The sequence below is a fragment of the Brachionichthys hirsutus genome, chromosome 16 (assembly GCF_040956055.1).
Source record: "Brachionichthys hirsutus isolate HB-005 chromosome 16, CSIRO-AGI_Bhir_v1, whole genome shotgun sequence".
Lineage (NCBI taxonomy): Eukaryota > Metazoa > Chordata > Actinopteri > Lophiiformes > Brachionichthyidae > Brachionichthys > Brachionichthys hirsutus.
In genome coordinates, this window is record NC_090912.1 from 3,532,833 (window position 1) to 3,556,404 (window position 23,572).

At 47.4% G+C, this 23,572-nt stretch overlaps 3 protein-coding genes across 6 annotated transcripts; 2 read left to right on the plus strand and 1 right to left on the minus strand.

The window, feature by feature from the left end:
- Positions 1–92: 92 nt before the first annotated feature.
- mgp (matrix Gla protein) lies at positions 93–23,572 on the minus strand. 4 transcript variants are annotated; one of them, XM_068749493.1, is made up of 7 exons: positions 23,414–23,572; positions 11,634–11,825; positions 11,449–11,530; positions 846–913; positions 724–753; positions 535–640; positions 93–296 (listed from the first exon to the last, which is right to left on the minus strand). In XM_068749493.1, exons 3-7 carry the CDS (start codon positions 11,466–11,468, stop codon positions 140–142), a joined length of 381 nt encoding a protein of 126 aa, XP_068605594.1. In that variant the 5' UTR covers positions 11,469–11,530; positions 11,634–11,825; positions 23,414–23,572; the 3' UTR covers positions 93–139. The 4 variants fall into 4 exon arrangements, with proteins under 4 accessions (XP_068605594.1, XP_068605593.1, XP_068605592.1 ...); XM_068749492.1 differs by lacking the exon at positions 23,414–23,572 and adding an exon at positions 12,699–12,782; XM_068749491.1 differs by lacking the exons at positions 11,449–11,530; positions 11,634–11,825; positions 23,414–23,572 and adding an exon at positions 5,059–5,115.
- pde6hb (phosphodiesterase 6H, cGMP-specific, cone, gamma, paralog b) lies at positions 10,888–11,228 on the plus strand. Its single transcript, XM_068750104.1, has 2 exons — positions 10,888–11,030; positions 11,111–11,228. The coding sequence occupies exons 1-2, from the start codon at positions 10,888–10,890 to the stop codon at positions 11,226–11,228; spliced, it is 261 nt and encodes an 86-aa protein (XP_068606205.1).
- On the plus strand, positions 14,323–17,003 carry LOC137906039 (G-protein coupled receptor family C group 5 member D). Its single transcript, XM_068750331.1, has 3 exons — positions 14,323–15,563; positions 15,932–15,987; positions 16,138–17,003. Exons 1-3 carry the CDS (start codon positions 14,432–14,434, stop codon positions 16,225–16,227), a joined length of 1,278 nt encoding a protein of 425 aa, XP_068606432.1. The 5' UTR covers positions 14,323–14,431; the 3' UTR covers positions 16,228–17,003.

Sequence of the window (23,572 nt, forward strand, 5' to 3'; positions counted from 1 at the left end):
CTCTGTGTTCTCTTTGGATTCACGTCAGATCCAGAAAACACCACATAAACACCCACATACACCCCCCCCCCCCCCCCCAAAAAAAGAGTGGCAATGTGTGGAATGAAGGAAAGCTCTCATCATTTCCAGACAACAATGCTTAGTATCGGCGGATCCCAGCGGATCTCTGGAGCGGATTTCGGGCGGCAAAGTATCTCTGGTAGGCCTGCTGGTAGCCATGGCGATAGGCGAAGAAGCGGCAAGGAGAGTAGTCCTCGCAGGTCTCTGCTCGCCTCTCGGCTGGAGACTTCATCCTCCTGGAGAAGAAGGAGGGAGCAAAAAAGAGAGGACAAGGAAAATATTTATCCATGAGGGAGGACATGAGAGTGGCTGGTGTTGGGGAGGACGATGCAAAGGACAGGGTGAAGTGGAGAAGGTTGGGTTGCCGTGGCGACCCCTCACGGGACAAGCCGAAAGTACAGTAGCAGATATTCGGTGCATGTGTGCCTCTTTCTCTGTCCTCCGTATGCTCAGGAACGTGGTTGTGTTCGTCACCTCATGAAGTTGTAATGGTTGAAGGCGGGGCCTCTGGGCGGGCTGAATGCGTATCCCCTCCGCGGCAGGATGAACGAGTTGGCTCGGCTTCGGGGCACGAACACATCTGGAACCGCAATACTTCAGTCAATGTAAGTTCAATGAGGTCAGGCCTGACCGTCAAGAATACGTTCTGAGAGAGGGAATCACCTTCAATGGACTCTGAGCTTTCCTGCGAGTCTACAGGAAAGACAGGGAGTCGGGTTACACGAGGAGGTCGGATGCACATCAAATACGTGGGACGATTAACCGACAGGAGAGACGGGCCGTACCGTAGCAGACGCAGAGAGCGAGCGCAGCGCAGAGCGCCAGCAACCGAAGAAGACTCCTCATGTTGATGCTGAAGAAGAGGAGGAGAAAGGAGTTTTAGTGAGGACATGTCAGCGCTGCAGACACACACACACACACACACACACACACACAATCATGCCCTAAAGGAAAGTTTGTTACACCTGTACAAGCAACGACACCAGATGTCCGTAATACTCGAGCACACACACACACATACACACACACATATAGACAGACATTCCTGCTGTGCAGAAATGCTTTCATCCCCATCGTGTGTTTGTGGGATTTGGACGGGATTCTGTTTCAGCAGCCCTCCTTTTCAATAGGAGCATTCATCATAGACACACACACACACATACACCCACCCCCACCCCCCCACACACACATACACCCACACCCACCCACACACACACACACATACATACACCCACACCCACATACACCCCCACACACACACACACACACATCAGCCCCTGGCACATCTTGGATTCTGAAGAATCAAACTTGGGTGCAGAAATTTCAAGCCTCAGGCCCAAAAGCTCAAAAAGAACCTATAGACCGGCAAGGGTGTGGTGTGTGTGTGTGTGTGTGTGTGTGTGTGTGTGTGTGTGTGTGTGTGTGTGCTGACAACAGAGTCTCCAGTTTTATGCCTGTCTGAGTCTTGGTCGGGGTCCTGCCTGCTGGGTTCATATTCCCTGCAGGCTGAATGTGCCCACCTCAGTGGAAAAAGCCACAGGCTTGAGGTTCCGCTCGGGGGCCAGATGGGGGTTCTATGTAAGTTCTCTCTACCCAGACTGGAACCGCAGGCCAACCGCATGCTGACGAATTACAGCAAAAGAACGTTTTACAAAATGCATCCAGTGACAGATAAAACCAGAATGAACTAGAAATGACCTTTAACATTTAAAACGAGCAGTTCGCCGCCGCCGTGGCTCAAAGACACAAACGTATTCTGCTTCTCGTGAGCAGCTGTGAGAACGTCTGCTTGAATCCACTCACCACGAAAGACCAGCTGGGGGCGAGAAGTCTCGGGAATGTCCCTGCGTCTGTGTGCTGGCCTCAGAAATACGTGCTAATTCCTCACGGCAGGGCTTTTATACTCGCGTCTCCCCTTCATTTCTACCCCCCCCCTCCAGCCATCGCCCTCTCCTCCCTCATCGTACTATCGGGCCTCTTTTCCATCGTTTAATCACAACGGGGGCATTAGCTCACTCGCTCCACCACTCCCACGCCTTCAACCAGAACTCCAGTGGGTGACAGCCAAGTGGGGAGGGACGGGGGGAGGACGGGGGGAGGACGGCACGGGGACATCAAACCTGATTCATAACAGGCATACGATAATATTCACCGCTGTTTACTGCGGTACGAATAGAGCATCAACCAAAGAGACACAGCGTGGACTGACTTCACCTTTTGGTGACTCTGACGTGATGCTCGGCAGGACTTGTGTCGGGGGGGGGGGGCAGATAGGAGAGGTGAGGGGTCACTTCAGGACTCAGAGAGAGAGAGAACACACATGGATGTCTCTGCACCAGAGCTGCAGACATGCTCAGCAGGGATGTGGCCACGATGTTGTCTTTTCTTTAATCTGGATTATTAAGAGCCGAATGTCTGCAGGCAGATCGCAACACAACGGAGGCTCAGAAAGAACTAGACGAGAGGGAGGGGCTTATTCTAAAGGTAGAGACGAGCAGGAGGAAAAGCAAAGCGAGAGTGAGCAGCAAGCGATGGAGACGATTATAGTCAAACAGTCTTTGCCACGCTTCTCCTCGTGTTCCGTCTCATTTATGCCCATAAAGTCACGTCTGTCCTTCCTTCTCATGGACCTGTCCCCATGAGCCCGTGCTCATCGGTACTTTTCCCTTTTCTCATCCCATCCCTGTCCAGTCACCACCTCAGCCGTCCCACGTCTGGGTGGCGCGACTGAATACCAAGCTGCTGAGAAATGTCCTGAATGCACATCAGAGGCCAAACAGCCATGTTTTATGTAAGAGTGCCAGAGGCCCAGATTAATAAATACGGAAAGAGAGCGAAGTTAAAAACAGGATATGATTCACCCAGCAGAGCCGACGGTAAAAGGTCCATTCAAGGAGAAGGGAAAGACGCATGATGACCTTGGAGGAGGACAAGTGGGCAAGAGATGTGGAAGGTGAGGAGTAAGAAAAAGAAAGAATTCTTCACTGCACCTAAGACTGAGTGTATCTCTTTCAAATGAGATTACTTTTCCAACACAGGAAAGCAGCGCTCCAACAACAAAGTTCACCCCGTGCCTGGAATGCCCTGGCGTTCCTCCTGCTAACTCTTGCAGTTCCTGAATGGTTCTGGCGAGCGGATTCACTTCTTTTGGACCCAGATTGAAAACAGCGAACGCTAAGAGCGACGCAGACGGGAAAACAATCGCATATCAGCTGCTTCCCGGGATCTGCAGGCTGGAGGGAGGCTGGATGAAGGACGGACGCTTCCGTGGACGGCCTCTGATGGGCGTCTTTACCTGCGACTGTGAATTTTGTCACGGGAGCTTGAACCAGAGCATCACTTAGATTTATGGGCATCTCATAAATCTGTCAACCGGCAGGACTAATTCATCTTCAAGTCCGTCTCTCCGACCGTTTCGCTTGAATTCTGTGCAATTCTTCTTGCACAATTGTGTTTTTTTAAATTGACTTTCTTTATGTTAAATTATTTGAAAGGAATGGGGGTTAATTAACTCTGGCTGTCATCACAAATAAAACCTGCAACAAGAATCATGGACTACTTCAGGCCGAATATCTCCTCTCCTCCAGCCCTCAGTCCCACCTCCAAGCTTAAACACTTTGTACTGAACTTTATCGTCCCAGTGTGTCTGTCTGTCTGTCTGTGTAAGAATTTTGTCCAGCTTGTCAGTCAGTAATAGACTGTATTTTAATTTTTTTTTACTTTTCTATATTTCTTACCAAAAAAATTAACATTTGTGGACAAAAAACTGTTTGGAGACCTGCAATCAACCCAATAAATAGAATGCAATTCCTCTTTTTGCCTGCTATGACTGGGCACGGATCCATTGGGATCGTTCCCTCTGGCTGAAATGAGTGGATTTGAGATCTGGAACCACAAATGACTCATAATATTTACTCTAAGCTCTCATCAGCCGACCATCGTTCTCTCCAAACTTCAGTTTAATCCTCTTTAAACAGCTGCCCACATTCACAACAAGCAAAGCTTCAAACTGTCAAAGTCGGCTGGAGGTGGGGACGAAGCAGCCGGCGGAACGCCGTCGGAGACAGGCGGTGTGTTGTCCTTCTTCCTTCCATCGCCTGTAATCCCTCACAGCTAGCCTGTTATTACACACAGATCACATAAGCACATATAATTCCATTTAGGACATATTTCGCCTCAGCACTAGGGAATGGCATCAGGTTGAGTCCTGCACTGGTTTAATCCCGTCTCCAGGCGTAAAACCGACCAATACACCAAACGTGCAAACGTCTCGTTGTCTTCAGCGCCATCCTGAAGCTGCAGCCACGACTCGGTTCGCGTGAGGAAAGATGCGGTGCACGCTTTAGCATGTTAGCTGTTGGATTTTAAACACACTCTGAAGCTGCGTGTTTTCAGTGAGCCATTATTTGAGGTAGACTCAGGTCACAGGTGTGTGTGTGTGTGTGTGTGTTTCCTTTGGTACCCGTTTCAGTATAATCTGCTGCTATTTCTCACGAGGGCACCAACTTTCTCTTTTTTATGTGCTTTTCTTTGGTGCCCCGCTGCTCTTCTGCTCAGCCAACTCCAACAAACTGACCCTGCAGGGCATCCAACCAGCATCAACCTACCCCTGTCAGCAATCTGGGTGAATTTTTGCAGGAATTCATCTCCCCTTTAAAGAAGTTCGGGACTTGTTTTAAAAGGTTCGAGTCGAATGGCAGAGAATAAAACGACAGCAGTTCATGCAGTAGTCGGGGGGGGGGGGGGGGAACTGTTGCCATGGTAACAACCCCTACCCCTTACATTTATGAGTACTATGTAATGGAAACTTAAAAAGTATGGCGGCTGCATAAAGTCTAAATGACACACTCAGCTGGAGACGTCTGAGCAGGTTCGTGCAGAAGATTGACCAGAACCACAGAACCACACTTTATCCCGAGCAGACGATGGTATGTGAGGTGTGTGTGTGTGTGTGTGTGTAGGTGTGTGTGTGTTATGATGGGCTGCAGTCAAACATACAGCAGGCTGGAATGTCTGGATCCTGTCCTCTCTTTCACCAGCCCAGTGAAACTCATCTGCCCCCTGCTGGTGAAAAAGACTTATTACCAGCGGTGGACCACAGACACCAATATGTAATGTACTGTATTCTACTTGGATGATGCAGCCCCACAAATATGACACATAAAGAATACAGTAAATGATAATAGTAAATCCGTACTTCCTGTCCTGTGCAAGGACAGGAATGAATACAATCTGAGGCTGTTATCAGCATCACTGTGAAAGCCCCTCCTTGCAGGGTGTTTCTGCTCTTTGATTCTGTCTTTGCCGGTCTCTCTGGGTCTGTCCTGACCTTTCCCTGACTGCAGGAGAGCGTCCAGCTCAGACTGGTAATGAGGTGACAACCATGACGGGTGGTGACTGCAGGGAAATCTATTCCCTTTACTGTCGCTCTTCTTCTGCAATCACCTTCTGAAGACTTAGAACTCTTCTCCTCCCCCAGATGCTTCAGGAATAAATGAGTTTAAGATTTGGGACTCCTGACTGATAAAAATTAAAAAAAAAGACAATGTATCAGAATGAGGTACAAAGAGACACACTGTTAAATACTCACTGTCCCATCCTGTTGGGCTGGAGACGCTTTCATGGTCCAGAGCGTCTCCCCAAGGTCAAAGGGCGTCATGTCTTCCTGTCCTTCTTGGGGTTTAACGACTGAAAGCAGCCATCCCATCATCACCTGATTGGTTTAGACTTTATTCAGTATTAACGACGCTTCACTGGGAGCTTCCCGGCTGTGCACGGCATGTAAAAAGTCATGACGTCATAAGTGCATTTATTATTAATGCCAAACATCGACAGGTTCGGTTTCACCGCTCTCCTCCGACTCTAATCAAACAAAGAACTTACAGATCAACAGTCAATCAGATTTTCCCTTTTCATGCCCCCCCCCCTTTCCTTCCCAATGCAGGGATGAATGCGGCATTCATCAGGTCTGCTGAGACGGGAACGCGCAGGAAACGTGCACAATGTCAAATTAAAGGAAACGGAGAGGCGAGGCGAGGCGCTGCAGCAAAGCTCCAGTCACTGCGTGGCACAGAAAGGCGACCACGTGACACCGTGGAACATAGAATCACATCACATCGGCTCAAAGGACTAATTTACCCTCAGCGGGTTTCATCGCGCGGCGGTGCGTAAATCCTCCGGGGGGCGCCTCGGAGCACTTGCCGCGCTGAATAACCTTTTGCTTCCTCGTTTCTCCTCTATTCAACCCTCTTCCTTTCATCCGTTATCGCTCTCTTTTATGCATTCACACACGACCCCCCCCCCCCTCCTTTGCCCTTTTGCTTCCATCCTGCGTTTCCTCTCATTTTACGCAGCGCCGCCGCGCTCCTGCTTGAGGTCTGTGTGATGCGCCAATTACAGCAAACCCTCCCCGTCTGTTTACTCCTCCGTGGTGTGCGCGGTGACATGAAGGCACGCTGTGCGTGTCTGCAGCTCATTGCGTGACTTTGATAAAATCACGCATCTCATGCCACAGTGGCGCGTATTCCACCAGCGCGTATTCCGGCCACTATCTTAACATTAATGCCGTTTCCTCCGCTGAGCCCCCCCCCCCCCCCCCCCCATCCCCATCCTCATCCTCATCCTCATCCTCTCCACATGTCACATCAAAGTCTCTCTGATTTGGTGACATCCAATTAGGCTCTCCCTCCGAAGGGAGCACGCCCAACGCACCGATTAGCTGGCCTCCCGTAATGCCAATGGAAGCCTTAAAACCCGGATTAGAGCTCCATGCCTCATCCAATCCATCCGTTCATTCCTTTTTAAATCCGCACTTTCCCTATCCATGCATGCTCTCCATCGCTCTAAACTTCTCTCTGTGGATGAGCACCCCACTCTCTGCTTTCCTGCAGCAGCAGCCTTTTCTCTGTTTGGGATTTGGGACATCATTCTTTCCTTTTGATTACCATGAAACTGTTGCTGCAGTTTTTCCAAAAAGAACTATTTCTCAATTTGTCCTTGCTTTCATAAACGAATTCAACATTTTATTGTGCTGCATGAAACTTATCGTTTGTTCTCCTGCATTATATTCTACCTTTGCTCTAATGGCTGCAGGATAGAAATGCTCTCCCCTCCCTCCCTTGATTTCTTGCTTAATATTTCCATCCCTGGCTAAAATGAAATATGGCACATGAATAATTGCACACCCACATACACTTGCTGCTGAGCATTTTGGCTTGCAGCTCGCCTCGGTCCACGAGGGGAATAATAACTGCTGCAAGTTCAGAAATGTTGGAAATGACCTCTATATCATTTTGTCTTTATGAGCACACACCCCCAGAAGAAACAATACAAAGGAAGAAAGACAAAAACAATCCTCCCAAAACATCCATGCCCAGCTAAGAAGCAAGTCGGGACTTCCTGAAAATGTTTTTTTAGAAATGACGACACAGTGAAGTAAAACTGTGGAATGAGATTCAGGTTAATCTTCCCAGTGTCCAATTAGCTCAGCGAAGTGGATCATTGACGTCTTACATAACACTGACACAAAGGAAAATTCCCCACCTTCCTGCCCGAGAAACAAAAACAGAGGTAGCTGTGTGCAATTATAATGACAAGGAGAGTCTATGACTGCAATAACAATGTTGCTGTTTTCAAAAAAAAGAATGGAATATTTAATTAGGCTTAAATCTCCTCCTGAAAATCACCTGAAGCGAATGTAACATTGATTAGTTTAACCATTCTGCAGAGCAAGCTGTTAAAATAAACCTTACTGAAAGCAAAAAGACTAAACTAATCTGACAAGCGTAGAGCACAGGCAACATAACCTTTATATACGCATTCATTTAAATGTAAATAGAATGAAAATTGCCTGCTAAGCAAATAGAATAAAAATGAAAATACTTATTACAGGAAAAACAGACATGAAGGAGATGTGCCACATTGTAAAAGATTTGGGCTCTAATTGAAGGGATTCAACGCTGCAGCTTAAAGGAGCATAAACCGATCGGAAATGGAAATGCATTAATGTGTTAGTACGACTGAGAGAAATCATTAGCTGCATTTGAAGTGAATTTCCGTAAACCACGCCCTGGAATTTCAATCAAGAGAGAGAGGAGAGGCGACGACAAAAACAAAAGTGATGCCTTTATGAATAATGAATTAATATGAAGCTATTCTAAACCAAGAGGTAAAAAGAAGAGATTGCAGACAACAAAAAAATAGTAAGAATAAATAAAGAAATATTGAAGATCACAATATCAACATCATAAAAACAAACCCAAAGAGATAAATAAAAAACACACAAAGGAGTTAAGTGAATATTAAGAGTTGTTTCCGGGTACTTTCCAGCAGAGCAGGTCTAGTCTGGGTTAAAGACAGAACAGGATATCAGACTCCATTAATAAAGGATGCGTTTTCCAGGTCTGAGTGACGACATTAGACCTGCATTATTCTGCCTGAACAGCAGGGGGCGACTCCACGAGCTTCTTGGTCGGGGAGGAACGCTTCCTTCATTTATTACCTCAGGAAACCCTTTCCTAATAAACTTGTGATCTTTATTCTAAGTCTTCTCCACAACCTGATGCTCATTTTGAAATAAACGTTTTCCTTATAAAACCAAAGACATTTTTGGAGCGTCCTGGTGCTGGAGTTCATCTGACAAGCCTATAGGATGCAGCAATAACGTTAGATTGGCATGATGTTTATACAACACCATTATGAGTCCAAGCAGAAACGCATCGGTACGTTATTTAAAATATAATCCGGCACCGCTGGAAAGCTTTTCTCCGAGCACTTCTTTTGTGTCTCCTAGTGAGCGCTTGAAATGGGATTCTTTTTCCACCAGAGAACTTGTGTGTGGCTTCTGGATTTTTTTTCTCTCTCCACATTTTAAAAGCAACTAGAAAAAAAAAAAACCTTCTACACAGATTCCCATGACATGTGGTTGGAGAATGGGGCACGTTCCAGAGAAGGAACCACTGGATTCTGGAAGAGATCCAGATAAAGATCATTTCATTTATTCTACTGTATCTACAGATGTAGAGCGAGATGTAGCTGTTTGAATACAACTATGATAATTAGCCCTGAGAAAACATGAAACATTTGGAATTTAAGTGAATATTAATGTTTGAACACATATATTTTCCTTGAACGCAGACTGTGAGTTCTGTCTGGACCCAAAGCGACACTGGAGGCTGTGTTTAAGTCATTAAACACAATGCGATGTGCAGGAGTTGCTTGTGTCTGTATCAAAGTGCTAAAGTTAGTTAGCTAGTTAAAGTAGAATAATCTAAAGAAGCGACTCGTGAATTTCTGCCTCCCCAACTTCCCATCTGTCCTCGAGTGTCTCGCTTCTAAATAGGCTAATCTGAGATCCTCCCTTCAGATCAACATTTTCCGCTCCAGGAGGCCGAATCGATTTTAAGCCGCTGCTGCTGATGCAGAATCTTTCATCTGTTATAGATTAAAGATTTGAATGATCAATAAGTTAACAGGTATCAGATTTAAGGCACATTTTAACATCGTCTTCAAGCCTAAATAGACCGTTTGTAAACCTTTCCTAACTCAAATGACCCTAAACTGACCCACAGAGTGTTTCATTACATTTTGTACTGACTTTTTTATTAAATTCTAATTTAAAGGATTTTCTTTCTTGCAGAACAAATTATTTGTGTTCAGGAATGTTTGAAATATTCTTCTTGGAGTTTGACCATCGTTCCCTGCTGATGGCAACAGGATCAACGTCTCACATGCACCTGAACACGACCAGCGGCTAAATGCAGGCCTGCTGGGGTTTAGCGGGATAAGCCGAGTCAAATCCTCCCAGATTGATCTTTGACCTCCAGGATAATGCACTGAGGCGAGGGCAGCAACAGGTTGGATTCAGGGAAGAGAGGAGGGGGGACAGGTAAACCCTGGTGGACACCTGGCTGATCTTTTACCGACGGGCCATGTGACTGGAAAGAGGAGGATGCCGAGATTAAAGACGGTGATATAAAAGCAGAACTCGGACAATTCCCCCAAACAACTCGAGGAAAGACCCAGCACGGACGGAGATTGGCGGACGCCTTGTGGGACACCTGTGACATCAGGTGAGAACAAACTCTACAGCTGCAACAACCGTAAACCAACCGGAGTACCTTATATTTAACAGCTGCTGCTTGTGTGACATTCCTCTTGTCGGGAATATTACTCACTTAGACTGGTTATCGATAAAAATGATTTTGGAACTTAGGATAAAATTAATCAATCAGTCTTTATAAAGTAAAAATTAAGGTGATGGTAAAGGAGAATTTTAACGCAGGTATGCGCAAAACATGACCTGATATAGAAGCATTTTGACTAACGAGCAGTAGGTTTATTCTAGTATGGACTAAGAACTATTAAATTACAGATAGAAATGAAGACTTTGCATGTTAAAAAGTTTAATTCAGAGAGGGGGGTCGGGCTCAGACGGGACACTGCTTAAAATCCGATTTGAAATGAAGACAGGGACAGACGGCGCAGGAAACAACAGACTTGATGGTGTTACTGGTGGCGAGGCGGCGTCGCTGGTTTATTATCTCGGTTTGGTCGCAGCCCACGTTAAAGTTCGACGATGACGAGTAGAGGTTGTTTCCCCGACTTGACATCCTTGCTTTTCCAGAAGGACAATTAGTCAGCTGCAGATCAAAGCAGGATTAGCGCTAATCTGGCTATTTCAACTAATCTGATTGTCATTGAGTTGAAACCGGATTAACAGAGGGCAGCGGCGATGAGGGGGGGAGGGAGGGAGGGATTACAGTGAGGAAGTCAGAAGACGAGGAAGCTGATCTCTACGCGTCTTCTTCTCAGTCCCCGTCGACAGATATGAACGCCGGGCCCCCTGCTGGAAGCGCCCTGGCCCCAAGTGGGAACACCGGTCCCACCACACCCAAGAAGGGACCGCCCAAATTCAAGCAGAGGCAGACCCGCACATTCAAGAGCAAGGCCCCCAAGCCCGGGCAGAAGGGGTAGGTGTTGGCGCGACCAGTCGGATCAGGTTGTGTTCTGGGACGCAAACCGCTTCACCTCTTTGTCTCCTCTCTCCCAGCTTCGGGGACGACATTCCCGGCATGGAGGGTCTGGGGACAGACATCACGGTGGTGTGCCCATGGGAGGCGTTCGGCGACATGGAGCTCAGCGACTTGGCCAAATACGGCATCATTTAAATCTACCGCTTCCTGCCTGTCTGTCCTTCCGTCTGATGTCCTCCGCCCGCTCCACCCTGCCCCCCCCCCCCCCCACCCCTAATATCCTCTCGTCTATCTACCTCATGCATCCCTCCACTAAGTGGATGGAAATATAATAAAGCAATGATACTAATAATAATGTTCTTATTTTTACATTATCACTATAGCATCTATATAGACGAGAAAGAACTCCTCATACCGTCCTCCTGCTTCCTCCATCCATCCACGATGATCTGTTCCCGACTTCTCCTCCCTCCGCCGTCGGTCCTCCCTCTCTCCTCCTGAAATGGACGCAAGCAAAGCGGTAGTTAAAACCAGCTTGTATTTGCTTCTATAGCTTCTGCTGCCAGTGTTGATCCCTTTGGGCCTCGGCTTCCGCCCTACCTTTTGCACTTCCGCCCTCTTTTTCGACTCCTCGTGCACACGCGGTTGCCGTGAACGCCGATGGATGCAAGGAGAGCACGGACTACGCTGTAGTGGAGAAAACTACAATGCACGTTCGCTCGATGAGGGACGAGGAACTCCCCTTCGACCCATCGACCTCTCTTCTTGCTGCGATCCGAACCCACGGCCCTCCTTAGAGGAAACAGAAGTATACATGACTTTGGTTGCAGAACTGAGAACTGTTACGTCCTGAACTGCAGTAAACTTTTTAGCAATTGTCATTTTTTCATGTAATAAAACCTGAAAAAAGTATATGCATGGCTTTAAATACGATAAATCACAAGTCTGAACTGGAATGGCCTTCAGGGAATGTTGGGAATTTCCCCAATATAGTTTGACATGTCAGCATGCTGATGTTTGCTAATCGGTGATGTCATTGATCGGCCAGATATTTGGTCATAATTCATTCATTACCTGAATTTGATCGGGATGCAGGGTCAAGGATCTATTGATTATTTCACTCAAAGCACTAAAAACTAAATGGATTAACTAATCCGGGGATTAATGCAGAACTCATCCATACAGCTGTTGATTATTCAGAACTCATCCATACAGCTGTTGATTATTCAGAAATCCTTACAGCTGTTGATTATTCAGAAATCCTTACAGCTGTTGATTATTCAGAAATCCTTACAGCTGTTGAGGCGTTTGGACTGCTGCGTCGACGCGCTGCTCAAACAGGTGTGGTTTTCCTGGTTGGATGGAAAAACCGTTCCCCACGGAAGCACAGCCATGTTGGCGTTGCTGCCAACATCCTGTCCGTCAACGGCTTTCCCCCCAGACACTCGGGTTGCCATGGTTTCCCTTTCCAAATATTGATCTGCTATCAGCGCAGAGCGTGTGTACTCAAATGTTTCCCTCATTACATTCCCAACACAAGAGCAGTGACAGAAATGAGATGACAGGGATTTGGGTTTGCTAAAATAAATGATGCTTGAAGGGAGAGAGAGCAGATTTAAGTCGTCAGACTCAACAGATGCCAACACGTAAAAAAAATATTCTCACCTTTGGCTGATCTGACTGCTTTGCTGTTGTTGCTTTAAGTGAAGGTGTGTGGATTTGGTTCTAAGTGTGTTCCTCATGTCAAACACACACCTGACGCTGTCACTTTCACATGTCGGGGGGGGGGGGGGGGGGGCGACGACAACGGATCAGTGGGTGCAATTTTCCTCTGCTTGGGAAGTTTCCTTGCACTCAGGAAGAAAGCAGATTTCATGATGTTTGACCTTTGACCTCTCCATATGGGACTCACTAAGCCCTTTGTGTTGTGCTGTGCCAGACGGGCTGACGTGTGTGTATGTGTGTGTGCGTTGCATGTTACAAGTTCTACTCCTGCAACCAGCAAGCTGACGATGGCATGAAAGAGCGAAGGAGCCGGTTTAAACCGAGCACACCCAAATAACTGAGGGCCTGTTCAGACACGAGTCCAAGCGTTACGTGGGGGAGACGACAGTTTCAATCCGTCTCCTCCCTGCACCGACTTCACATGTCGCCGCTCTGAGCCTGTAACCAAGGTTACGGCTGTTCCTGTTTATGTTACTCGGACCCCCCCTCCAATCATAACGCTCGTAGGGCAATCTGCGTCTCACCCGTTCCATACTAGAGAGCTTTACAAGCGATACGCATGAAAATGGGATGCAAATCCGGTGGGAAATTGCCTCACAAAGAGGGAGGAGTCGACTCTTCCTCCCCCCCGGGTGTGCATCATCACCTCCAGGTGTGAGCCCCACCCATCATGTGAGGGAGGGCCCCGAGAAGGAAAGAGTAGGTGGGGTCCGAGTCGGGCTGCAAGCTTCTCTGCTTTTGTGCAAACTGTTGTTGTGAGATGAAAACGATCCTCTCCTCCAATGGTATCCGACCTCCATCGACTTCCTCCCACCTTTGTCTGCTGCCGTAACCTCGTGGTGGAGCTATGTTCATATCATCGGGACAGGAGGGGCATAGCTGCATGCCGAGGAGCTCCAAACATCCATCCCAACCGTTTCTGTGAACACAGAGCGCTTCACGTTCCGCAGGATTAAAGGTAAGTTCCACTGTTTTCGCACGGGCTTGCTCGGCTTCAGGCTTGGCCTCTGACCAAAGCTTTTTTTTCTTATCTTGTTCAAACATGTATTCTTTTCTCCATAATACTCAAGAGCATTCCTGGAGTTTATGTGCACAGCTTTGTCTTCCAAACTCTCAGAGAGTAAACACTCTCCTTCTTATAAACGGAGGTCGGGGGATTTGAACACGCCGCAGTCCAACATGAGGCCATATTTGAAACAGAGGCTTGAATCATGGCCTGGAGGAAGTGGCCTTCAGTCATCAGTAGTAAATGTCTACCCCCTCCTCACCTTCTTCCTGCGATGCCCATAAACCCCAAACCCCATGTGTGTCTCCTGCAGGTTTGGGAGCCGGCGCAGCAGAATAGTCGCTACTTGCTATGCTGTCCCGACCTCGCCTCCACGCCGAGGTTGTTTTCCCACTCCTCCTCAGGCCCGTCTAACACGCTGCTCTACCTTGTCCTGGCATGTTCGTACACTCCCTCCCTCTTGCTTTCTTCATTCCCGCTGTCAAACCACTCTCTCCCTTTTCTTCGCCACGCTCTTTTCCGTCCCGTTCCGCGCTGCCAGACGACACGCGGCGAACGTATTGAAAGGTGAAATGTTTTCGAGCTGACAGGAGGCTTCTTGTTTCAGGAGTAAAGAGGTTCTCTGAGAAAGGAGGGTTGAATCCCTGCGTGGGCTGCCACGATCAACATGGGCTGCTTATCCAAGAAACACAAACCTGTTTTCCCCTTCGTCGCCCTCCTCCTCCTCCTCCACGTCCTTCTTACCTGCCAGTCAACAGACAGCAGCACGATCGACGCCACAGCTAACGCAACGGCCACTTCCCCGCCTCCTTCAAACGTCACGTCCCTGAAAGGTGTGCCGGGCTGCAGCAGAGGACTGAACCCCGTCTACCGGTACCTGTGTGACCGCCGGGCAGTATGGGGCATCGTGCTGGAGACCTTGGCCTCTGCAGGCTTCCTGCTCAGCATGGCTCTCTTCCTCGGCCTGCTGCTCTGGTCTGTATGCGTCTGCGTTTCCTCCAGGCGGCACCGCAGCAGCGTCGGAGGCACCGTGACCTCCGTGTCCCTCTTCTTGCTGGCCACTGCTGGGATCTTCGCCATCACCTTCTCCTTCATCATCAACCTCACCGCTCAGATCTGCCCCGTCCGGATCTTCCTCTTCGGGGTGCTCTTCTCCCTGGCCTTCTCCTGCCTGCTGGGTCGCTGCCTCGCTCTGCTGGGATTTGCCGCCGCCCGGGGCTGGGGGGAGCCCGCCCTGGCCCTCGGGCTCTTCGCGGTGCAGGTCATCATCTCAACCCAGTGGCTGATCCTGGTGCTGATCCGGAACAAGACGCCTTGCGAGTACAGCCAGGAGGAGTTTGTCATGCTGCAGATCTACGTGCTGTGCCTCCTGGCTGTCGGTTTGATCCTCGCCCTGCACTTTGCCTGTCGCTCCTGCTTGACATTCAGCTACAACACAGCCGCCACCCGCCAGATGGGGAGAATACAGGCCACCCTGCTCCTCCTCACGCTGCTGCTCTCCACCTGCATCTGGGTGGTGTGGATCACCATGCTTACCTGGGGGAACCCTGAGATTGGCCGCCGGCCGAAATGGGATGACCCGGTGCTTAGCATCGCCTTGGTGGCAAACGGTTGGGTGTTGCTGATTGGACATGGCTTGTCCCAGGTCGCCTTCCTCTGCAGGGGGGAGGCCAGGTCGAAAGACAACCCTCTGAACTTTCTGGGCTGGACCAGCCCCGACGGGGACATCCCGGGACTGAGCAGCCCGAAGGCAGGCAATGAAAACGGAAGCTTCGAGAGCGAAGCTGAGAACAGGAGAGGTGAGGAGCTGTTCTCATTGGCCAAGCGGAGTATCTTAAACTCTGATCAATATCTCCCGATTCTATCAACAATTACTAGAATACACATCTTTAGGAGTCATTTCATCCTAATGGTTCCAGAATTAACAATTACATCATAATGTGAATGATGCAAGACGAGCCACAGCAGTAATTTAAAGTATGCTAATGATGGCTAACATTATCTATCATAGCCCCCCCCCCCCCTGCACAAAGAGCATGCTAATGGTTAAAATCAACCCGATTCCAACAATGACACAGAGCTGGCGTCCAACACGAGAACATGAATCCTGCCATCCATCAGTTCTCAGCGTGGCGAATGAAACGATGATTCGTGTGTCTGCCTTCAGGTAGGAGACCCGAGTCGTCGCTGCGATCGCCCTACGACTCTGGATTCTACATGACAGTGAGTAAACAAAGCGGCAGGATTAGCGATGATTCCACATCTACTCTTCTCACTCCTGGAGACAGTTACAGCCAAGTCCGTCTGCAAGGCCAATGACATCATGGGTTTTAATTACACCGACATGACGGATGTGAACATTCTGTGTTTCAGGAAATCGATACCAACAAAGCTTTCAGCATCCCTCGCCCTCAAACCACAAACTACAGGGAGCCCTACGATGAATATTATGGGAACAATTAAAACACGGCTGATCCTTGTGCAAACGCGTGTGCAAATGTTGTCCGAACCCAAAGCAGAGGGTAAATCCAGCCGCACTGACCTGTGGCTCGGCTCGGCTATTTGATTTTCTGCGTTTGATTCACTTGTGTAAAATATAAATATTTTTCATTTGTCGCGAGCTTTAGGAAATGTGATTTAAAATCTGCTGTGAGAATTGTAAAAAAAAAAAAGGCCTTTCCCCCCAAAAAGATGACAATGGTACGACTCATCCGCTCGAGTTCCATCACCTGCACTGGTTCTGGTATTCCAGATTTCTTGTGGAAGTGAATCCACGCGAGGTCCACCCGAGATGTGTGTTTGTGTATCGCTCTGAAACGGTGTATGTAATAACCCCGAGGTGATAGAAGAGCGTGAAACTGTCACGCTGGAGGTGCCAAGCTGCTGAGCAGGAGGAGGAGCATCAGTGAAGGGGAGGAAGAGAAGGAACGAGTGGAGAGGACGAGGACAGATTAGAGCAGGACAAGAGAGACATCAGCACAGCGGGAGACGGACGCCATCGCTGATTAACATCTTTATCATCAGGTTTCTGGGCTCCGTCGATGCTGCTGCTGCTCCTGAAACAAAAGATGGGCTCGACGCATATTCTAATGATTTTCCACCCATATTTTGTGATGACTTATCAATAAAGAACCGGAACTAAATCGTCACATCTCCCACTCACAGTCTGCACAGATGGTTCCCCAAAGGCTGACCACACTCAAGATTCAGAGCCATGCCTCCAGCACCTGCTGCAAGGGGAGGGGCAACAACATGAGGAGCAGGGGGTGCAGTTCTACCGTTCAACCTCCAGGGGGCAATGTCGAGACATGTGACGCGGGGCATTTACACAGCGAGTCATCAAACTCGAGATGTCCTCAGCTGGTTTTATTTTTCTTAAATCAGATATATGTGACTTGTATTTCTCTTCTTCGTGAGAAGCTACAAATGCATTTATAATAACGCATGGAGGGTTGCAGCGTATAGTCTTCAGTCTGCTGATGCGTTATAGAGCTTTCACAACTAGAACACTGAGCAGCTCAGCCTCCCTTATTGTGATTTACACTAAATATTATTGTCCTACATTTATTTTATCTTAAGCATAAAACCAAACCTTTAGCAATTGGGTTCACGTTGATTATCGTTATTAGTTTGGAAGTTATTAACAAAAAGCTCACTTTCAGTAATGGTGGTTTCTTCTGGATCTAGATCCAGAGCTTTAGAAGACACATCTAATCCGTTTGTCCACTTCTAATTCCAGTGTCTTGGTAAAGGCAGCAGAAAGAGAACCTCCTTTGTGGAGGAAATAAGAGAGATATTATTGAAAGGGTCCCAAAAACAAAATTGTTTTGTTGTGACAATTGACCCCGATTTCACCTGGATCCGTTTCCCCAGGTATTAAAGACGGAACAAATCTGATGTCATGCTCCGAAGTGGAATTTACTCAGTTATAAGACAATAACAACAAGAGATTTATATTACAAATCTCTCTCTAATATTAAATGCACAGTCGGCCAAATTATTCAATAAATCTCAATATCCGCAATCCTAATCCTATCTGTATGAAATTCGGTGGCAAGATAGAAATCCCCACCCTAAACATCGGCCAATAATCAAACCAGATATTAAGGAACAAATTTTACAGCTCCATTTACTGCAATGTTAACAAATAAAATTTTTTAAGTGATTCCGTTCGTCATGGCCGGCAGCAATTCGAACATTCAAAAGGTCAATTTTTCACCTCAATGGATGCCCATCTTCACACACTCCTCTTATCAGATGGCCTTTAATCTATTCTTCCAATTAGCCCAACTTCAATTACTCAGAGAGAATGCCATCAAATAGGCGATCGTCCTCTTGTGCATTAGAGCAATTAGCAGGGATATGAGGTTTGCCGCCACATCCAGCCCATTAAAGGCCATTAACTCCACATGCAATTAAAGATTGTTCCAGATCCTTCCCCCCCTTGGCAGCAATGAAAGTTGGAGGTGCTGGAAGCGCTTATCGAGCAGCCGACGGTCAATGCCACCCAGCAGGGCAGGATTAATAGTCTGGTCCAATCACAGCGGTCTATTGAGAAGTTTCCCTTTCTGCAGAAATTATTCTAAGATGGCTTGTAATCAAAAGGTTTAAAAAAAGTTACAATTTTGAAACAAAAACTATCCAACTCCCATCTGTTTCTGGTTTATTGGGAGGAAACGGTTCATCAGCCGCTTGCATTGAAGTCACACTGAGCCATTTAATAGATCAATACTATAGATGTAATCAGTCAGCAGCAGGTCACATCATCTCAAGAGGCTCCACAAAGACACAGCGACTTCTCCTGGAGGAATTAAACCCCATTGTGACCTCAGCCGTCATCAAAAGACGACTTTTGTGTCGTTTTGACCCATTTAAAATATTCCTGCGTGATCAGGCTTTCTGAAAACAGCCGATGACTTTGGTCTGCAAACCGAATATTCAATGGCGGTTGAAAAACGTCGCCACTCCTACTTGGCTGACCTGATTTCAATCAATGAATGAAGAGAAAATTGATCAGCTTTACACAATCGAAGCAATGAAAGAGTGAAAGAGCAGCTCCACAGTCTGGGAGTGCGCTCCATCACCGGAATGAACGCTTTGTCACAAAGAAGCGGCCACACAGCGGCTTAAAAACCAAACAGTTTATGTATTATATACATTCAATAATAATGATGATGATAATAAACAGAAGGCAGACACAAGGACGACAAAGTAAAACATTGTGAGGAAATACATGTCACTTATCGAAATAAAAATCACTTGGATAAATGAGCTTTTAAGAGCATGTGACTTACAAACAAAAAAAACCCACACACATGCAATTCAAAGTCATTCATTGAATCCCTGTACAGAGACGACCCACCGGGTCGACGAGCGCGGCGGAGGGGAATAAACCTTTGCTTTCCGCGGCGCTCGTCTTTCTGCAGCCTCTCAAACAACGTTTATCTGGATCAGAACAGACGGAAAAGGAGCAGAAGGAACTCGCCGGCGCCGCCGGACAGGACGGCTGACGTCCAAGTGTTGCCGGATGAGCGGCGTGTTCGGAACGCTTCTAGAAGCAGCTCCGCATGGAACTGAACCTAAAGTTGTTTCACAGCCGGTGGGCCAAGGTCAGAATCTTTTTTTGGGGGCGGGGTGGGTATTTTCATTATAAAAGCAAGCCACACGGTGGGGTCCTGACATATCAAATTAAACATCACACATCTCCTATGACCGGTGATTACCATGGCAACCACAGCGGCACAGAGCAGCCATAACCCAAGTCACTAGCCTCGTCCCTCCTCACCCGCTCCCGCCCTCCCTCTACCTTCACTCCCGTCACCTTGCATCACATGACATCCTCCTGTACTCTTCCTCCTCCAGCACTACGATGAGTTCATGCACAAAACGAGCATGCACAGCGACACGTCTGATAATACTTGGAAGGAATAATAGGACACAAAAAGAGGTAATGTGCGTCAAAAAAATACTCATTGGACCTACGGCACACGTTTTTCACAATCAATCAAACAAGGTTACCTCCTCCTCGCTCTGCTGTACCCCCCCAACAAAGCGTTACAAAAAGACAGCAGGGGACGTTGTTATCCTGTCAGTTAATGATCGCTGCCATCATTTCCCTCGACCAGCCACACATTGTTCCAAAAGGTTGCCCACCACTGGGCCGCGCCGACATTGTGTGTGGACGTTTTCCTCCTTTTAACTTTGCCTCTAATTTAGCTCTACTGGCAAAAAGGACATTTAAATAAGATATCCTTTGTTGTTCTGGATACCCCTCATGACTCAATCTGCTTGTATTTCCCTCGCCTGCAGCGCTTCAGCATCTAACAGTGAATTTACGATGGCTTTCCAAAAGGAAATAAATTAGTGTGAGGACTGAGTTGAACTGAACAGGGTTGTTTTTCTTTTCCTTTCTTTGCTGCAACCTTTAAAGAAGCGTGTTTGCCGTCTTTCCGTCAACACAGCTTTGATGACATGTCCCAGGATGCTGTGTAAATACTGTGCTGAAGAAATACAGCCGGAACCCATCGGATGAAATAAAAAGAAATACAACAAAAGGCAAAAGCAACGACCACAAAAACAAGAAATACGTCAGGACCGAAAAGAAATGTGCTTTCTTCAGGAAATCTTTGGAACCAAAAAAAAAATGCAAGTAATAGCAGTAATAACATGGAAAGTATATGGAGCTGTGATACACACAGGACAGACACAAGCTTGGCTACCAGTTGATTTATGAAACTGATAAGGAGAAATGAAACATATCTGCACGCAAGTGTCGCAGAGAGCACGAGGGAGGATCTAAAACGCCAAAGTGAAGCCTACAGACGGCGAGTGTCGTGTCCGGTCACATTAAAAACAAGGAATATAAATAGAAGCTTCGTATTATTCCAAAAACCCCGTCACGTGGCTGCCATCTTTGTTCCACTGTGGTCTATTCTGTGGGGGTTTGACTGTTCTGAGATCAGCCACCATTCTCCACGCAGCGGCCCTGCCCGAAGCCTGCAGGCATTTATATCTCAACTGGCAAAGAGGGGATTCCCATCTGGCTGAATGGCAGATGATTAGTTTCCCCGTGCGGGCGTTCCTGATTCAAATCTGCTTTTCGCTACGTGTGGTTTGGATCCTTTGTCCACCTGATCTGCTGGTTCGCTGCGGCGCCGCCAAAGCTGGAATGTCTGACAGGCTTTAGGAGATGGAAATAAAATGAATCAAGTCTGTTTACAGAAGAAGAGCTACGAGCAGATCAAGAGCGAGCCTTGAGAGGGGCACGTCGACTTCTTTCTGTAAATGGACAGGCGCCGAGGGTCCGCTTGTAGCTCCGTGTTGTAGCTCAGGGTAACAAATGGAGTACGTGCAGACCGAAGAGGCGATTGGCTCTGCCGCTGAACATAATAACAGCATTAACACATCCACATAGTAAAGACACGTCTAGGAAGCTTCTAAAGAATGGCAGCGAAGCCAAAGACAGAAAAACCGGGACAACGCAGAAAGAGTCTCGTTTTTCTTTCTGCGTTTTTCAAACATTACTTTGGATTTTACATTTGGGGGAAGTTGTAAAATGTTAGAAAATGAAAAACAGTCCTTTTTTTCTTCTTGTTTTCCCATGCTATGTTTTGGAGTTGGTACCAGATCCACAGTGGGTCTCCTCCAGCAAGATGCTCCCCGGTTCCAGCTTTACAAAATAAGCATCAGGCGCTCCCTAGTCTGGCTTTCCTTGTTATACTAAAGCAGAGCGACGCCGCTGCTGCTATGTAGTGTTTAAGAACAGAAGTACTTTCTCTAGTAATGCTGAGGCATCGATCTGTGCAGGACAACACTAGAGGAGGAAAGTGTGTACTTGTTGTTGAGTGGAAGTGGGTGTGGGTCTGATTACGTCCTACTGGGCAGTGGATATATGAAGGACAGATTGGTAGTGTGTGGGATCAGCAGGCGCTCTCCTTCCACATCCTGTAGTGTTTCCAAAAGCCGTTCCCAAAGGTGCCCCCCTCGTCATCCAAGGTAACACGCTCCAGCTTTTTAACTTGGGGGGGGGCAAACACACTTGACAGTTTTGTCATCGTTTCCATGATGGCGACAGACAGAAGAGTATAGAAATAGTTTGAGTTGATGACGTGGCAAAACGAACCGTCTCACCACAAAAAAAATAGAAGAAAAACAGATGAGCTGTCACTGGAGTCCGTCTGCAGGAAAACGGGAGGGGGGGGGGGGGGGGCTACTGCCAAACAAAGAACTTGAAAAAGAGTTTTTGGAGCGATGTGAAATTCCTTGGGTGAGATTTGTGGTTTTTAGTAAGGAGCAAACCTACTGTAGCCTGCCCGGTATAAACTGGCCTGAAAGAGACAGATAAGACGACACGGTTACAGAGTGGAAAAATAAGCAGCCTTCAGAGACTGACTCCGGATCCACAAACACATTGATCCAGAACATGTCATTAATCAGTCTCCAACAGATTCCGTGTAAAGTCCCGCTGAGACGGGCTTTGAAACGGAGGCATGTCGTGCGCAGCTTTCTCACCATTGCCCCGACTCCATAAGCAGCAGCGGCCGGAGCTAAAGCGTGGTAGGGGTCTGTAGTGTACACCCGGCCGTAGCTAGCAACACAAACACAACAAACAAGAAAAGAGGACAAACTCGTCAGATTTTCCTGTGGAGCTTCCGATGACTGGTGATCGGGACTAAAAAAAAACACGAGGAACAGGAAGTCGGATTTCACCAGGAAGGGAAAACAACAGAGGAAGAATGACAGGAACTCAAGCAGAGTTTGAGAGTGAGTAGGGGTCTCAGAGATACTACCGCCGGTTCCTTCAAACATTTTGAGAAAATAAAAAGCAGAATGTTGAATAAAGATCAAATAATGCAGCGAGTTAGTTTGTCTCCCCCTTCTGGAAGGGAGAGTAATTACACAAACGGCGTACTTGTGACTTGTGAACCCGCTGCTCCACACAAGATGGTACTTTATTGCTGTCAAGTGAGGTAAATTTAGTTGCATCCATCTCTGTTGCTATGGTTGCTGCACCCTTCAGCTGCAGCGAACCACTCTTTGCTTGTTAATTTGAAATGTTTCCTGCCGCAAGAAAGACAGCTTAAAATAAACACTGACAAATAAAGAGACCTTAAAATATAAATACATCATAATTAGCCTCATTTATAAAAGGCTCCAGACTTCAGTTGTTCCTTTATTTATTCAAGCCAAGTGAGCGTTCCAACGTTGCCATGATTAAACTGAATTAACTTCCTTGTCAGGAAGTTTTTTTATGCACAACTGACTGCATAAAGATCCTGCTTTTAATTCATTACTAGACTTGCATTGTTTTCATTTATTCCACCCATTAAACCTACAAAATCATTTGATCGCATTCATTTAGCTCCCAGGCCACGTTAGCCTTCTGGTACATCTTATATTACATCTAATCGGCCCCTCCCCACACAGCATTAGATTTTCATGGTTGCAGACAGGCTGGCTTTCACTATTGTCGTAACCATTAGCATTAATCTGTGTAATGGAGCATAAAAGCTCTGTGTGTTCATGCTGGGCTCCAGCTGCCTCGTCTCTGCACCCAAGCTGACTTTAGGCGCTGCGGTCCTCACCGTCTACACCTCAGCATTTCAGCCGTACGCCGAAGCGTGTTTATTAACGCGCGTGTTGGCTTCACCTGTCACTGTACGCGGCAGCTGCAGCGGTTGCTCCGGTTACGGCAGCCGGTTGGGCGTAGCGATAGGCGGCGGCGGCGGCAGCAGCAGCAGCAGCAGCTGGATATCCTCCCTAGAGATACGCACACACAAAAATAAGTGAGCGACAAGCCCGAAGAAAC